The 17,716-nt window shown below is 42.2% G+C and overlaps 1 protein-coding gene across 1 annotated transcript in view; it reads left to right on the plus strand.

Annotated features, from left to right (window-relative positions):
- sox6 (SRY-box transcription factor 6) overlaps positions 1 to 17,716 on the plus strand; it is a gene marked incomplete at both ends in the record, with an annotated part of 98,138 nt that overhangs the window by 69,568 nt on the left and 10,854 nt on the right. The window contains 3 exons of the mRNA XM_079217321.1: positions 6,371 to 6,520; positions 8,675 to 8,852; positions 9,073 to 9,260. Coding sequence (XP_079073447.1) covers positions 6,371 to 6,520; positions 8,675 to 8,852; positions 9,073 to 9,260 — 516 coding nt within the window. The remainder of the gene's footprint in view (positions 1 to 6,370; positions 6,521 to 8,674; positions 8,853 to 9,072; positions 9,261 to 17,716) is intronic.

The following is a 17,716-nucleotide window of genomic DNA, read 5'->3' on the forward strand; positions in this document are numbered from 1 at the left end:
ATGATTAAAAACATCATATCAAGCCAGACATGGAATTAAGTTAGAGTTGTCTCCTCCCTTTGGAGCAATAATAGCCCCAGCACCCTCCTTCTTATTAAAAATGAAACTATTGAAAAGTATACTGCAATACGTGTGTTTGTGTTTGACAGAGAGGACTCATGAGTATAAAAGAAGCCGAAATAATGTCCTTGTCACAAATAACTCTCCAGAATAAGAACAATTGAATTTGAGTTGAAAGTAGTGCTGTGAAGTATCTGAGCTGCACTCTAGATGTGTTTAAGGGCTCCTGTAGTAAAAATAATAATACATATGACAGCTACTTTGAAATTAACACATTATGTCCAGTGTTATGATGATGCAACTTGTAATTTCAACACCAGTGGTACAATTATTTGGGATAAAAACATGAATAAAGAAAAAATACGTAAAAGGAATTAAGCCACCCCCACTTAATACTTGACATACTACTGAGTTTATCCTGCACGCATCATCAAGCACAATACTCCACTAACCCTTGAAATGATTCTGAACTTTTCTAGTTTCACCTCCAAGCCCATTCTTCATCTTCCTAACACACACACAAAATCACACACACATATAGCTGAATAGGCTGCCCCCCCCCCAATTAAAATGTCTCTTCCTGTCAGCTGCATGGCAAGGTATAATTTTCACCAATTTACTCAGTTTAGATTGTGCAATATATGAACCTTAAAAATTATCTTATTGGAAGAATTAATTCCCACAATGCTGCAGAGGTAATGTGATCAGCCATCCAGTCAGTGAGGCTCGCCGCTCCGTCAGTCTTAATGTTGCCTACGTAGCCGCTTCACAATCTCCTCTGTCATAACAGTCTGGGATCCTTCCCCCCTATTCCCCGCCCTTTCTCTCCAAAGAGAAGAAAACCCAACAAGGTAACAAAGGCTTAGAGCTGATGGATGTAAATGAATCTTCCAGGATGCGTTTGAGTGTTGGAGACTGTAATTTCCTTGTCAATACGAGGTGGTAGCATCACTCCAGTGGCTGGCAGTCTGCAAGTGGCTGTCACCAGGCATTGCTGTATCACAAGGCAATTTCGCTCAATGTTTTCCTGACAGATTGGCTCTCGTCCTCAACTCACAGGAGAGGAGGCGGGTAAACTATCCAGCGCGACATGCCCCTCTTCATTAGTAGCCACACAGAGCCGGGATGAGGCCAGGACCAGCAGGAAACAATGGCTCGATCCCTGCCTGTCCTTCCCTGATCACAACTGACACCTCTCACCTAACAGAGGAAATTGTGTTCGGATTGTACCCCAATCTGTCTGGACACCTACTATATTCAATTGAATGAAGAGGCAAGAAAGGGATTTGCCTAATTCCACAAAAGAATTTTCTATTTGGGATAGCACTTAATTTGCTGTTTGTACGCTATTCCTTGCATCGCCCGGCCTTTTTACAGAACCAGTCAACAGGAGGAGGAGGTTTGAGAAAGTCCTGTTTTCATATCATTGGAAGCAGACTTTAGCATTTAAACCATTTTAAAGAAAGTGTTATTGGATAAAACAGAACATCTGGGTTCTCTGTATGCAGTATTACTGTTAGGACTAAATAAATAGAAACCCTCTGCTTTCAATCAGTCAAAGCTCCATTTTCTATCGCTTGCTGTCTCTGTCTCACTGTCTTGCTTTTCCAATTTCCCATCCACATCTTGAACCATCTCTCAGTATCTTAGTTTGTGTATTTCTCTGTGAATTAGTCTCATCCTCTTTTCTTTGCTGAGTCCCCCTCCCCCCCTCCCCCCCTCCCCCCGTCACCCCCCCGTCCAGGCCCATCACATCCTTATGCTGTATAGCACTGGAAGTCGAGCTGCTTGAGTTAAGACTTAACGCCGCAATTACCATCCGCCGTATTTGCTATGGCATCTCTCTAGGCCCATGATAAACCTGGGCCCAGCCTCAGCTAATGCTCCCACTGTAAAGATGAAAAGCAGCCCACATGCTCAGCAACAACTCAGACCAGATCTCAAGCAGACAGACACATCTAAAGGAGAGTACTCAGAGGCTTAGACTATAAGCAGATAAGAAAGAGTGTTACACAGGGACAAACAAGAAGAAAATGGGAGAGCAGCAAACTGCACATTATCTTTTGTTTGGATGTAAATGCCTCTGTAGTACAGATGTAAAGAAACAGCTTCCATCATTAACAAGTGAAGCACTTTTGACTTTGAAAGAGAGAGAGGGAGAGAGGAGGAGGGGAGAAAAGAGAGTACAGACATACTGTAGAGAGCAGCTGTTTCTGTGTTTATGAGCAGAGGAGCTCAGTCTTTGAAGGTAACCCAGAGCAGTGCAGCGATGCTAGCTGTGTGTGGAAGGCTGGCTAATAGGACGGCTATGTGAGCAGCTGGATAGAGGCAGTGGTGAACAGAGGGACAGATGGACAGATAGAGTGGATAATGCAGTGAGCTGCACTGAATGGGAGGGCTGGCTCTGGGGCCCCTGGGCCTGGAGAACCCACACACACACACTTACAGATGATGAGCTATGTTTGTGTGTGAATGTGCGAGAAAGAGAAACTGATAGACTTCAACATATACGTATAATGTAGACGTAAGATAGAGAAATAGAAAAAGGCAAGAGGAGGGGTTAGAGCACAGCAGGTTGGGTGCCAGCAGATGAGACAGATGTTGGGCCATACTGGAAAGCATCGGCACAGTGCACCAGGACGCCTTCCTCCACTCCAGACATCTGGGCCTAGCCTGGGTCAGCCTGCCCGGTCGCCCTGGGCAATGAGCCTGTACAAGCCTTGTGGCAAACGGGGCTGGCGCTGTGCTGCCTTTTAAATGGTGCAGTGCACTGAGGCGCAGTTAATGCCCTCATATGCAGCCCAGTGCTCAGCGCCCAGGCCAGGCAGAGGTGAATGAGACATTGACAGACAGTCACACTCGCACACAAAGAGAGAAGAGTGTTTAAGAGTGTGGCAGTCACTAGACAATGCTCACCTCGTGTAAAATGCAGAGGATAATAATTGGATTAGAAAGGGAACTTGTTTGGTTGTATTTTCTGCAGTTATAAATGCGCCCTGCTCCATCATTGCTGGCAGAAAGAAATCTGACAAATATCTGCCATTATATTTTCCAGCACATATTGCCATGCTGTGACTCTGACTTTTTAAAAGTAAAAAATGTAAAATGTGTTTTCCACTGAAAATAAGTTTTCTTATTATAAAGCAAATGCTCCAGTGTTTGCGCAGAAGAAAAACAACATGAATGGCCACTACGAGCAAATCAATGTGGTTTATTTCTTCATAATTTATTGTATTGTATACTGAGCTATAGTATCAGCTTTGTTGTTTTACTAAACAAACAGAGGCTACCGGTCTTAATTGCATATCATACTTCTGAGATGTCTAACATCATTAGCAGAGTGTGTAATTTCAATGTAATGTCGCAGGCAGAAAAGTGAACCTCCCCGTTTAACCTCTGCTGCCTTCAGAGGGCTTGTTTTTAATTACCAGAGGCTAACAGGCTGACCTTGGGCGTGCTGCACTCACTTTGAATCCATGCTTGCTGAGATCGGCTCTGCTCTACTGGGAAGCAGGGAATGATGGGGTCACAAGGAAGACCTTAGCTGTTGTGTTTGCACGTCTCCTCGTTTATGTGTCTTGTATCTGTATTAGGAAATAATACTGTTTTAGGAAAAAGGCAACACTTTCAATGCACGAAAGAAACAAACACAAACAAAACAACACATACTATTGTTAACACCAACATTGCAATCCCATTAGCTGTTATATTTATTTAGCTATTTCTCATCTCCATACAATATGTCCCATAGTGTGCTCTAGTGGGCTCTATTACATGTGCCTTAGAAGATGTATATTTTCCCCTGATCAAATAGATCAAAACAACTTGTGTAAAGGGGAAAAAAGGAAACATAAGGGTCTTGAGCTCCACTCAGGCATCCGCCTACTCCTCCAATACCCCAGAGTTTGAGTATTGACTTTCAGCTTGACCCTAAATACCATGAACCTTTTGCTGCCCCAACTGGCAAGTAGATATGAAAAAGGGGTTATTAGATGTGAGAGAGTCAATTGCGGAAAGCGGGCAGATGTCTTCTGCTGAGGGAGGCCAGTCTTGGCAGGATGCATAATCCCTCAGCTCTTGACACCACAATGCCTTTTAAATGGACAACTTCCTGTTCTGTTTCATAAGGTTGTTGTTTATAACTTGATTATGTAGTGGGTGGCAAACAATAATTTTTTCATGCATTGTAAATTACAATTTATTTTTCACCGAGACATAGGTATCCAGACTCCACACAGTGAACGCTGAGGTATTTCATATCTGCCCTGGAGCAGTGTATGGTTAACACACCTTTCGTCTCTCCCCCTTGATTTTATTTATTGTTCTACTGGCAGAGTGTACCTTGTTACAAGGATAAACATTGATTCCCAGCCCATGGTACTGACCCCCTAATCAGTGGTGAAAAGGGGCACCCTGACTGCGTCTAATTTTAGGCAATGCCTAATTATGCTCTTTTTCCGGGACAATAAAGTTCTTCCCATTCAAGGTCAGGGGCATGCTCGTTGACAGGCCTGTTAGCAAACATCTGTCCAGCAGACTCCACTTCCGCTCCTCTACTAAGACTAGCCTGGAGTGACAGCCAGTGAATGGAGACCCCGTCCTCCCCCTCCCCCAAACACACAGACAACACAGAGTGTGCCTTTACCACTGACATTAACTAAGTCTACCCCAGATGAGAGGAAAATAGAGTTGGCTCCTGTGTCCATTCCTGTGAGAGACAAAAGGCTGTTTGTGAGGGAGGTGGGGGCAGTGCTATCATTGTAGGAACATAATCGGTCTGTCATTTCCGCTGCCCATGCGCTGTTGTTATCCCCAGGTCCTCTGGAAGAATGGAGCTTTTGTACTGCTGCTTACGTGGCACCGATAAAGTTTCTTACAGGAGCACATATGTGTTTATAACTGGAGATATGTGCACGGACATAAAGTGCTTTGTTTGGCTTTCGTCTGCATCCACACTGTCAAAGGTGAGGCCACCGGGCCGGGTCGCTTTTTCCCATCAACACAAACGCAGTCTGTATGTGACCAGTCAAACCAGGAAATGAAACAGGGTTTGCTGATTGGCCAGAAGAAGATAAATTAGATTCTTTCTGACAGCACCATCTGACTGAATAACGCGAAAAGCCACAAGGTTTACCTCGTGTGAGGATAGCGGGAGGCCAGTGGGGGAGTTAAGGGGCGCTATCTGTCTGACGAAGTGAGGTCTAAGGCTACATGGAGTAACACTCTTTCTCAGACAGTAGCACTATTTGACAGACCCCTGCCATTTGCAGCAGGAGACAAAAACCAATTTCATAACAGACCTGGTGACCAATACATACAGACCTGGGGCAAAAAAGAAGTCTCAGCAGTGCGGGAGTGCTGGGCGCAGAAAAACAAGCACAAAAAACAGTCATCAAAGCAGTCTGCTATTTGTTTCAGGTTGTAATGATATAAAAATGGGTGCACAACTTAGTGTCAAGACGTTGAACTGTAACTTTATCCACGATAAAGGATAAATTACTTTGGCAAACATCGGATCCAACCGACAATTAGCAGTGTGTGGCTCACCAGATTTTTTTCTAATACTTCCAAATCCTCATATCAACGTCTTTAACCACCCCTTTTTAGTGTATGCCACATAATCAGCCCAGTGGTGGGGATGTAAATTGAGCTTTCAGAGTTCAACCCTGTTACAGGCCCAACTGTTATTGAGTGCTTCGCCCAGTCATTTGAACCACCCTCTTGTGTGGTAATGTCACCAACAGTTGGACATCTTACTGATTTAACGCCAAGGAAAATATCGGTGATTACATCAGAGGTCTTTGAGCAGGTTTCTAAGCCGTAATAATGCTTGTGTTTAACATATACTGTGATGGTAGTCCAACTGAGCTTGGGTTTATAACATTGTGGAATGGGACTGTCTCACATGGCTGTGTGGAGACGAATCGCAGGCCAGCAACGTCAATAGGAAGCTGTGTAGATCTAGAGAAATTAGAGATCTTTGCTAACACACTTGCATCGAGTCTGCAAACTTTTCTCTGTGATGAGTGGAAAATATAGGGGCTCCAAGTATTTTGAATGAAAGCCATCTCTGTGTGGTTTTTAAGACTGCTGTCTCTCTCTGGGTTCAGCCTTTGAAATACAGTTAAGACCTTTGATGGAGGTTCTCTGCCAGCCTCATGGAAAGAGAGGAAAGGCGTAAAAGAGAGAGAGGGGGAGATGAAGGCCGACACAGAAACAGAGAGAGTTCTAGGGAGAGGAAAAGACAGAATATAAAACTTTGAATGTTTGCTGGATTTGGATGTTAACAGGTTTCTCCACCTCCCTACAGCAACTGTATGCCGCCCAGCTTGCCAGCATGCAGGTCTCTCCTGGAGCCAAGATGCCTCCACTCCCCCAGTCCCTCAATGCCAGTGGGCCCATTTCTCCCTCTTCTCTGAAGAATGACAAGAGTTCCTGCAGCCCCATCACTTACATTAAGGTACAACCCTCAACTCCTTCAACCTGCCCACCCACCAGCCTAGACCTTGAGTGGTACTTGACCTAGGCGAGCCTATTTGGTGCTCTCTGAATATAGAAGAATCTACACTGCTCACTACTTCAGTGTTTCAGCCGGCCGGTCCTGAGACCAGCCTCTAACAGGCCATCAATCTGTGGGGCTTTAACAAGGCCCTCTCTCTCTCTTAACCAGACTTCTGTGGACACGGTTGCTATGGCTATGGCTGCTCCAAGCCAGTAATTTGTGGAACACATGGTTTAAAAAAAAAAATTCACAGTGAAAAGTTATTTTCTTTCTTTTTCATAACTGAAATTGAATAAAACCATTACAACAGTGCTTTACAAATGCTGACAAAAGTTAAGCAAAATTGCCGACTTTGTTTGGCTTGTAAACAAACCAAATGCTGGATGTGTGTTTTCTGCTGCTGTATGGCATGGCTCCACTAGACCTCCATGCAGAGGAAAGGCCATGTACATCATCCCCACTCACTGAGGCTATAATCAGGAACATACGCCCATTTGGAGTAGTTTAGCGTAATAATATCACAATGGAGAAAAAACATAAATTATGTCATGGGAGGAAGGCACTCTGGCTTTCTCTTCACATATGCATACACAATCCTTCAGGTCTTCTGTCTCTTGGGATTTCCATTGAAATATTTCCATTAAACAGACTCAACTTCGTCATTTCATCACATTTGTCAGATTAAATGAATGCCAGTTAGGCCAATATTAATACAAAACTAAGTCAAGTGAAGATGTTACAAATATTTACAAATATCACAAAATGTAATAAAATGAATTATACATAAGTGGAAAGTAAGTATATACAAAGTCCATGTAATCAGATTGCCTTTAGTATTGTTTGTTTGCTTTCAGCTTCACTGCATGACAAACTGTTATTGGCACAGCAATAACAAGGCCTTGGGGCAGTCTATGCTTGGGCCATATGTTTGGACAAGGAGACACTTGGGCTTTGAAAAAGACTGTTAACGGCAGCATGAGCCCTAATTTGATTTAAAAGACTTCTGTATACACAGGGCGATTTATACTGTGCAAAGTGACATTTCTCTTCTGGGATGCAAATGTTTGAGTTGTTTCTATTCAGAATCATTCAGCATTTATTGGATTTAAGCAACGGTGCGTATTGATTTTGGTGTGTGTTAGTTTACAGGGAATTTTGTCCATTATATCGGAATTTTCTCATAATTTAGGTGATCGAATAGTCTAATTATGGATTGATGATATTTTAAATGTATTTAATTCTGATTATATCTTAATTTATTTAAATATGATATTTAACATGTATCTTAATATTCTAATATTAGGAAAAAATCAAGTCTTTCTCTTCAACACAATTACTGCCAACTTTGCACAGATTGTCGTTGATAACTTGTTTAGGTTGCTGTTGTTTTGTGTGCATTTATCCTACTCTGAAGAGTTCAGTGTTTAAAACATTTCAAGCAAAGGAGCAAGCCCTGAAAGACCTCCCATTGTTTATCTGCACGTACCCATAGATTATACATGCTTGGTCCCAGTAAACCAGCTGCTTAGTGACACCTTAGAAAATATGCATCCTCTTCTGTCCTCATCTCAGAACTACAATATTGCGTTTTTCTCCAAGTCAACTCATATCTTTGTAGGAATAGGCATACCAAAGAACATGATAAAACCAAGTATGCACAAATGAGGAGTGAAAACAAGTTAATGAAGTAGATAATGTAAGTTGACATCTGATGAATGGAACAGCTGTCTTTGATCATTGGCACTGCCATTATCTGGTCATTATTTATTCTTCGAACCAGAGTACAGACACAGAGAGCAGGGAGGAGGAGAGGGAGAACAGATGAAGACGTACAGAAAGACAGAATCTGCTTTAATTAGCGTGAACAAAGGCACTGGGCAACTGTGAAGAAGATCGCAGTGGCACAGCTCATAAGGAAGGATGGATGAGGAGAAGAGAGGAAAAAACAGACAGGAAAAAAACAGAGAGGAGGTGTGGGTCAAGAAAGGTTTCCCATAATTAACCAGGAACAGAGAAGAATTGTGCTGTCTGGGAATCCTGAGCACCTCAAAAAATGGAGGGGAGGGCACACCTACTAACATCTGTCTTCTCTCAATACTCCTGCTGCCATAGGAGGAGGGAACACAGCCGCTCAACCTGTCTGCTCGGCCAAAGACGACGGACCTGATGAAATCCCCCACATCCCCAACACAAAACCTGTTCCTCGGCAGTAAAAGCAGCCACAACAGTCTGCTCAACAAGGGCATCCCCAGCCCACTCGGAGGAGGCCTGGTCCGGGGCTCATCTTTTGGTAAGACCTTTACTTCAAAAACAAGATCCCACCCAAACACACAGATGTTATCAGTTCAAACACACACTCTGCACTCACATCCAGGGAGACCACGTTGCAAGATTTTGTTAGGTTATATCGCTCACAAATAATTGCCACTGTCAGGATGTTGTGTGAAGTTGTTTTTCTTTTTTTGTCAGTGTGTGTTCTAGTGGACTAACTCTGCTTTGTGTGTGTATAGATATTCTCTCCAGCCTAAATTCTACCGCGTTGTTCGGAGACCAGGACACAGTGATGAAGGCCATCCAGGAAGCTCGGAAAATGAGGGAGCAGATCCAGAGGGAACAGCTGCAACATCACCAGCAGGGCATGGAGGCAAAGCTGGCTGCCCTCAGTTCAGTGGGCCTCAACAACTGCAGAGTTGACAAGGTTAGAATTACTATCAAGATAGTCTGTCTCTGTTTTATCCCTGTTTCAGGCCTTCTCCATTGCAAGCTTTTTCTATGGAGCAAAAAAAAAAGTTGACCACAAAGACTCACACCGCAAGTAGTGGAGGAAAGAAACTCTTAAAGAAAGTGGAACATGGTGATTTTGATCTATCAGTAATTCTTAAGGCTAACATTTTTCATTTAATCTGTGTCCAGGGTGGTCGTATTGATAAGAGCTGGCATAGTTCAGTGTGTACATGAGTGTTTATTCAAATTAGTATGAATATGCTCGTGTGTGTGTTTAGAGGGCCCGACGTTGTTGATGTTGGTGTGAGGGCCGTGACAGGCCATGGCAGTGCCCGGTGTGGGTTAAGAAGACTCTGATGTCTATGCCCAATTAAAGCAGACTTGCAACCCTCTCCGTCCCCTGACACAGGATGGGGCTGCTTTGTACCAGGAGCACACACTCCCAGGGATTCCCTTTAAAAATATCTTCAATCGATGAGTCAATCAAGGAGAGAAAAAAGCTGTCCTCCTCTCTTCAGCTTGATGCCATGTTGCCAGTTGGCTGTAAGGAGCAGGCAGGAACTGGGAGCGATGCTCATTAATATTTCAGCACCTGACACTTTCAACCAACACCCTCAACTAGGTCAATGTATATGTAAAAAAGTCAATGAATATCTATTTTGATTTCCCTCTAATTTGGTGTTTGGAAGAGATCACTGTCTATGCAGGTGGCAATCAACTATGCTCTTACTAAAGTGAAGCAAATATAGTGGTGCAGCCCACAGAGAGGACGGAGACACAGCCTCTCCTTACTAACACAAACACAAAAACTAATCAGTCAGTCCATTATCAAATGTTTGTATTGACAAACAGCTGTCAAAAATGTGTCATGTCACAATTTCTCCCTGAATTTAAACAAGAAAACAGACTGCCTTCTTTGTTTAGATGCAACATGGTATGTTAGGCTTTGAGCATGAGAACACAGAAGCTGGTACAGCTGCTTCCCGACCTCTCAAGGGGAGCCTGTGGTCAACCGAGCAGCCGAGTCTGCCATGACATGAAAGCAGTAACCGAACAATGCCTGTAAAGAGCCATTTTCAACAGGCAGCACACACCTACAGCTTCATTGTCCTTTGCAGATCGAGCTTAGCTTTTTTTTTTTTACTCCCTGCTTAGTCTTTTGTATACGATTTAGTTTTGTTTCCTCCTTATTTTGGACTTGTCTGTTCAAAGTATGTTAAAGCTCATCTCAGAGGAATAGAATGCTTTTTTCCTTGTTTTTCTAAAGGATTTTACTGCTTGAAATAGTCAGTCACTCTTCACCTGTAATCTACCTTTTGTCTGTGCTTGCCACCTGAGTATGGAAAGCATTTAAGAGTGTGTCTGTGCGTGTGTGTGGTTGTGTGTGTGTGTGTGTGTGTGTGTGTGTGTGTTAGGGGGCAAGATAAGGGAATGTCAAGTAGTGATGAAAAGGCCATACTTTTAAATACTATTTAAAAAATAAGTATACTAATACGAACATAGTATTGCTAACACAAAAACTAAATGCCAAATAATAGAGCAAGTGCAGGTGGAAGAAGTGATCGTTGCCTTTTAAGTAATTTAGGCTTCCACACCCTCCTCTGTTTTCATTACAGCATCATTTATTGTCTTGTTGAATGACACCTTAACCGAGTTCATGCTTGACTCTCCGGCTCGTGCAAATCATAGTGAGATATCGTCTCCTCTTAGTTACAGTGACACTGGCCCTATTAGGATGGTGTGAAATGAGAGGCACGCTTTATCAAGTCAGCTAAAAGAATTGCCCCATCATCTTCATCCTTCGGCTGCAATAAAGAACAGTAAGCTGTAATTCAGTGGTGAAATGAGAGAGGAGAGATAGTCTTTTGCTGATACAAGCCCACGAAGTAGAATGGTTTGAATGCCCCTGATAAAAGCTTTCACTTTGGTCAGTTTCAGAATATTAATATTTCAAGAAAGTGCCTCTCACCTGACATAAATATGGTGCCGTGTTTAATAGCTCCCCTTTCCCAGTGTCTTGTTTGGAAGTTTATCATAGAGAGAGCTTACATGAAGAAGAATCTGGAAAGGTAACATTAATGGGATTAAGGAGAGGTTAAGATCATCCAGCGTGCCTGTTAGAAGGGGATATTAAATATTGATTTATCCCACTGTAATGAACGGGGAGAGGAGTGGTTCTAAGTGCTGCTTACAGAAGGATCAATTCATCTTTTCATAAAAAGGGTATCGGAACAGTACAATGCATTCCTTCCTAACCTTTATCACTATGACTCTAGTTCTCTCTCCCTCCCTGACCATTGACCTAGGAGAACATGGTGTAGATCAGACTCTCTGTTTCACAGTATACAAGCCTTTAACCTTAGGACTTGTAAAATATTCATAGATTACAGGAGCGGATTTTCTTTCTAGTCTTTTCATTTGTCTGTTTTTACTATATCCCATCAGTACAATAAAACCTTTTAAAACCCTACTGCAATTTACCCTTTTGAAATATTTATCTAAAGGTGTTATTGTCTGCGGAGGGCAATTACTTTGTTCCATTATTTACCAACTCCTCCTTACCCAGTGGAGGCTTTTACCTAGAATGTACCAGAATGCCTACAGGTCAAATACAGTACATTGAAATCCATTTGTAACCATTTGAATTGTTTCCCTCAATTATGCACTATAGCTATAACAGGATATGCTTTTTTCAGGGTTATGGGTGAATAAATATGAAGCATCTGTATCTTATGTTTTCACTCAGATGGTGAATGCAGAGATTCAACCATGTTTCCATCTTGTCATCAACATTCAGGGCCTACTTGAATATATGGCCACTAGATCAGGGACCGCTGATAAATACCCATTGGCTCAGTAATAAAATAATAGTTTTCTGATCAATTTAGATAATGTATTAAAATGAATTGGTCTGAATCCAAACCCATAGTTAATAAATCAATCATTTGGAAAATGTTCCTTTGCCCTTGTTATTCTTAATATGTTCAGACAGCATATCATCTCTCATATCTAAGTAAAACAAGTGTACCTGTAAACGTAACCAGCCATAACATTAAAATAACTCACAAATCTATTACTTTGTCTATCCTGTCAATACTGGTCACGTGTAGCCAATTAGCAGCTTTGCCAGAATTCATGAAAGGTGCTGCTGGACCTTGTTGCAGATATGAATAGTATACTGTCTGTAAAGTATCTGTAAATGAGCACCTTAATTCATCTTACTCCGAAAAATGTGTTCATTCAATTTCAGCCTTACCAAACTGTTATTTTCACTTACAATTTCAAATTAATTATAATACAATTTCAATGTAACTAGTTAAAAACCACACCATAGGCCAAGCAGAGATGAAGATATAACAAGATTGTCACATGTTGGGTCACTGACTGCCTTCACCCAGATATGCAATTCATTGGCCCGAGACCATTTGGCAAGCCTTGAACTCGGTATTGTCAGGTATGACACATTGACATGGATGCATCACTTTATTTTACTTAAGTTGCGATTGACGTTGCATATGCGATGCCCTGGAGGTTGTGTGAGATAAAATATATTCCTGCGGTGACATGTCCCTAACTGGAATCAAAAGGTGAAAGGCCAGTGTATTAACCTATTGAACTGCCCTTTTCTGCCCTGCAACACCACCTTTCCTCAGTATTGATGACTACAATTGGTCATTTTGCAGGTCCCAAAGCTCAGCCTGTAAATATTCAAATGGAGCTTACACTGGTGCTCCACAAAACCCAGACTCCTAACCTATTGGTTCTACTGGTCTCTTCTCTGTATGTGTGTAATTATGTGTGTACACGTGTGTGCGTGTGTGCGTGTGTGCGTGTGTGCGTGTGTGTGCGTGTGTGTGTGTGTGTGTGTGTGTGTGTGTGTGTGTGTGTGTGTGTGTGAGATGCCAGGGCTCTATTCAGGCAAAGCCCTCACAAAGACTTTGAATATAATCTTGTCTGGTCTGCAGCCCTGGAAGCAATTTTCTGCTCCTTTTCGACTGCTGTCTTGGAAATTGCAAACCAGGGCGTTTTGGCTGCAATGTAAATCCTTGGCATACAAGTGTTTGCCCATCCAAATTAGATTATGCTCAGCTCCCAGACACTGGCTGTAGCCAGCAAGTGCTATTGTGAGGATTGCTTACATTAATGCTTTGTCCAATTGTTCATGTTTGCCAAAAGAATAAAAATAATGCATGACTCTGGATAATATGTTCATGTGCGTGTGTCTGCGGGCTCCTATCCCAGGTCAGCTCTGTCGCGCCTCTTCTGCAGAAAGACATCAAGACGGCATCTTGGTAGGGTCATTTGGCGGTGGTGGCTCCATTATTTTCTACAGTTGTCATTTTACATGGTGAATCTCTGGCCAGCTTCTGTTGCTCAGAAATGCTGCTGGCCCACGGTGGCTCAGACCTGTGATGCACTCACCACAAGGCACATACAACAAAGGACGAGGAAAAGAATAGGCCACAATGACCATTTATAGTCTATGGTATTGTTGCACCAGACGCATAATGGCTGCAGTGTCCAACAAGTCTTGAGGTTTTGTCCATTTGTGAAAGGGGTTTTGGTAATGCCGCAGTTTCTAATGTCCAGCTGTTTGCAACCTGGAGGGTTTGATAAGGCAGGAGATTTCAGCCCAACTTAACATTCCCTGGAGGACCCAGTGAACAGTTCTGGATCATTGAGGATTGGAAACCCGTAAAACTACATGACGCCAACTCAAATGATCTCAGCAGTCTGGAGAAGAACATAGGAAGCAGAAATGTGTCACACGGAGAGAAAGTTACATACTACACACACATCTCATTCTAATTGAAGACACACAAAATTACAATGTTCTGCACTTAACAAAATAGGTATAACGTATTAAGGATTATCTTAAAATGTCCCAAAATAGACAACAGCATGTAGAAGAAATCCACATGTTAAGACTAAATGCACATTTAAAATTGGCAATGAAAGATTCCATTTTGTGGGTTTGACTTGTTTTCTCGCCAACAAAAAGTAGCTCATCTTGAATAATTACACCATATCCTTTTTCTAAAAACAAACAATAAACATTAAATTGGCAGAAAGCCCAGAGTAGAGTTACCTCACAATTTCTTCTAAACATAGTTTTAGCCCTTAATTAAATTAAAGGTCATTCCTCCCTCTGTTTTAAACAAATGAGGTGATGCCCTGGCAGTACAAATGGGACTGGAATAGCTGGCCATCTCTGCTCTGTGTGATGTTGAGGACGACTACTATAGAACAGATGCCAGCCTTTTGTGGCTGCTACTGTTGATTTTGCTGCTGCCTGCATTAGCCTTAGCAAAGGGAGCGCTCCGGGTAAAAAGAGAGCAACAGTCTGCATGAAACAAACTGTGGGTTATACCGCATGGCTGGATGTACTTAACATTTAAATGGTTCAAAACCTGGTGCAAAAACTTCTGGAAAGCTGCAGACTTATAAATTACATTGCAACTGGTTACACTAAAAATATAAAACAGATGAGGCGCTGAGCTGTGAGGAGCTGTAGCCATGTTAAAGTGCAGTCTTTGTCTCCATCAGGGCTGGGGCAGATTGCTGAGGGGTTTAGCCTGAGACCCTCAGAGAGAAGGCTCTGAGGGCCACAGACCACAGTGATGACTGACACTTGATACACAAAGCCCTGTATTGTGGTCAGAGAGCCGATGCCTTCAACTTGCCACGTACCAGGTGTGTGATATGACCAGAGCCAGTTCTGCACATTATCACACATAAGTGGCTGTTTGGGGTCCTGCAGCTGTTAAAGTTTCCAATGATGAAAATGTTAAACATATGCAATCACATGCTTTCCACCATGAAGGAAACATGGATGAGATCTTACCTATAGTTTAGAGATCTTGGAAAATAAAGAGGTTACAGCTGTCACAGAAAGGGCTGCACATGTAATGTACTGTATATACACTAAACAGCCCAAACATAACCAGACAATTATATGACTTTAAGTTGGCAACTGGTTATTTTGGAAGGAGTAAACTGCATCATGCCTGCCAGCTGCTTGAAAGAACTGTAGCAGTTTTCTCTTCAGATAATCATTCTAATGTCAAAATGTTTTGGCGAGCAAATATGCGAACTTAATCTGTCCTTGTCTACTTAAGTTATTCTTTTTTTTCAATATGTATTCGGTTCATTTTGTTCTCAAAATCACACAAATAAGCATAATTGGTTAATAACAACAATCATATCGTATCTAGCGGTGAATTAAGCATGTTTTTGACCTAACCTATGATTCCAGTCATATAATATTCAACAAGGCCTGGTTTGTCTGTTTTCATGAAGGTGTGTGGGACTAAGGGAAAGTTATATCATCATCGTTGAGATTTTCACCACCAAAAAGCATAAATTGTATCTGTTGCGATGTGCTAAGTGGTGCATTCATTTCTATAATGCTAAATGAAAACTTTAATTCAGATTGAGATAGTTATCATTTTCTGTCTAAACCTAGACCAACAAACTATTTCACTCTTCTGTGTGTTTTTCTTTCATCTCTATTTGAACAATCCCAGGCCATATGGCTTTGCCTATAGCCTTGAGCTATTTACAAAGAAGAGAGTGCAGGAGTGTCAGGATTGGCAATGCGTTGCCTAAATATAGGTCAGGAGTAGGCACAATGCTAAGGGCCGTCCGCCACCCGCCTCTGCCCAGAATACACCCTGTGGGCAGAGCAGCAGGCCTCCGGCACATGTTCTGCGGCCGGCCAGATTAAAGCTCTCATTACAAGATTGACAAGGGATCTTTTGGGTTCCCTTGCCCAAGAAGTTGCAGAGACTCCACTATCTATCCTCTTTCTACTTCTCTGTCTCTGTCTCTCTCTCTCTCTCTCTCTCTCTCTCTCTTTCTCTCTCTCTTTCTCTCTCTCTCTCTCTCTCTCTCTCTCTTCCTCTGTGGTCTCATGACTACACAAGACTGGCTCATGACATCACTGGGCAGCCGTGTGTAACTGAACAAAATGCATCTGGTCCTAAACTTTGAAGACAAAAGACTGCACAGGCAGGGCTGATGAGATTATTGTGGGTGGCAGTTTGCTCCGAGTGCATTGCTATAATTTTAGTTGTGGGGTGGAGAACTGCATGCTGAAGTCATTTGAGGGAGGAACCGCTTGTTTGCCAGCGGTCGTGGTCAGAATGGGAGGGGAATAATGCATACTGTTACATCTTTTGTTTCCTGTCTCTTTATCGTAAATATTTTTTCCATCTTTTGTTGCTCTCTTGTGCTGTACACCTTTTTAAATCAGCTGCGTACACTCTCTCTTTTCCTGGCTGGATGGCCAGCTTCCCTAGATACTGCATGTCCTTTGCTCCTTCTCTGTGTCAGAGTGATCAGTAAAAATTTAATGACACTATAAAATAATAAAAGTGCCATTAATTTATCACAGCACTTGATGCGTGGGCAGTAAAGAAGCATTAGTTCACTGAATATTTTCAAACCTTAAAACAAAACCCTGATGCTGTGCAGATAATTGATGGCCCTAATTTCAACTCTAATTCTAATTCACAGATATAAATTACCAACTTTATAACCAATAAGTATATTAAGCTTAGTATATAAAATGTTATGAAAATGTGTGATACCATATTGCACAGATATTCTGAGATTAATTAGCATAGCTAACACAAGGAAGGAAGGAATAGTGACAGTAACTACCTCTTTATGTAAAATATGTAAAGTCCTGGCTTGCATTAAGTATATGAACATATTCATATATAACAACAAAAAAAGACGTCATTATTTTTATGTCAAAGCTACCTCAAAGAATCCCTCAACAAGAGCCTCATTCAGTCTAGTTCCCAGCTGTCTAATGTGCCGATGTTCACTAATCATATGACTTTGTGCGGTGGAGAAAGAAGTTCAACACTGAGCTAGTTATTAATGAAATTCCCTGATGGATGGGCCATGTTCACTCTCCTTCTCAGCCCAACATGATGCTTAATGATCATGAGTTTATAAAAGGACTTGATTGATCAGGAGGGACCAACCAAGCGCAGAAGAGGGACGAGATGACTACTTTATTACAGACATACAGTACCCATGAACGCTGTGTCTTCCTAGTGGACTGTCCAAGTAACATCAGAGGTAGCACCATTGCCCATCCAGCTAATCGCACATCAGTCACTTTGTCATCGGGCTGCTAGCTTCTTTCATTAAGAGCAATAATGTGGCTGGGTGATGAATACAGCTCCGTGCATGTGTTGCTTTACGCAGAACGCGACACAGAGAGAAGCACCGCACTCCATCTTCTCTTTACAAAGTGTCCTCTTGCCCAGCAGGGACCACCACATATGTCATAATTAGAAAACACTTAAGTAAGCAAAGGGCCGTCAGATAGACAGGCTCTAATCACAGGCCATAAGCAGGTAGTGGTTAATTGTATATCAGAATCACTCAGCTGTCCATAAATAATGACTGCTC

This window comes from Taurulus bubalis, assembly GCF_910589615.1.
Source record: "Taurulus bubalis genome assembly, chromosome: 4".
Taxonomy (NCBI): domain Eukaryota; kingdom Metazoa; phylum Chordata; class Actinopteri; order Perciformes; family Cottidae; genus Taurulus; species Taurulus bubalis.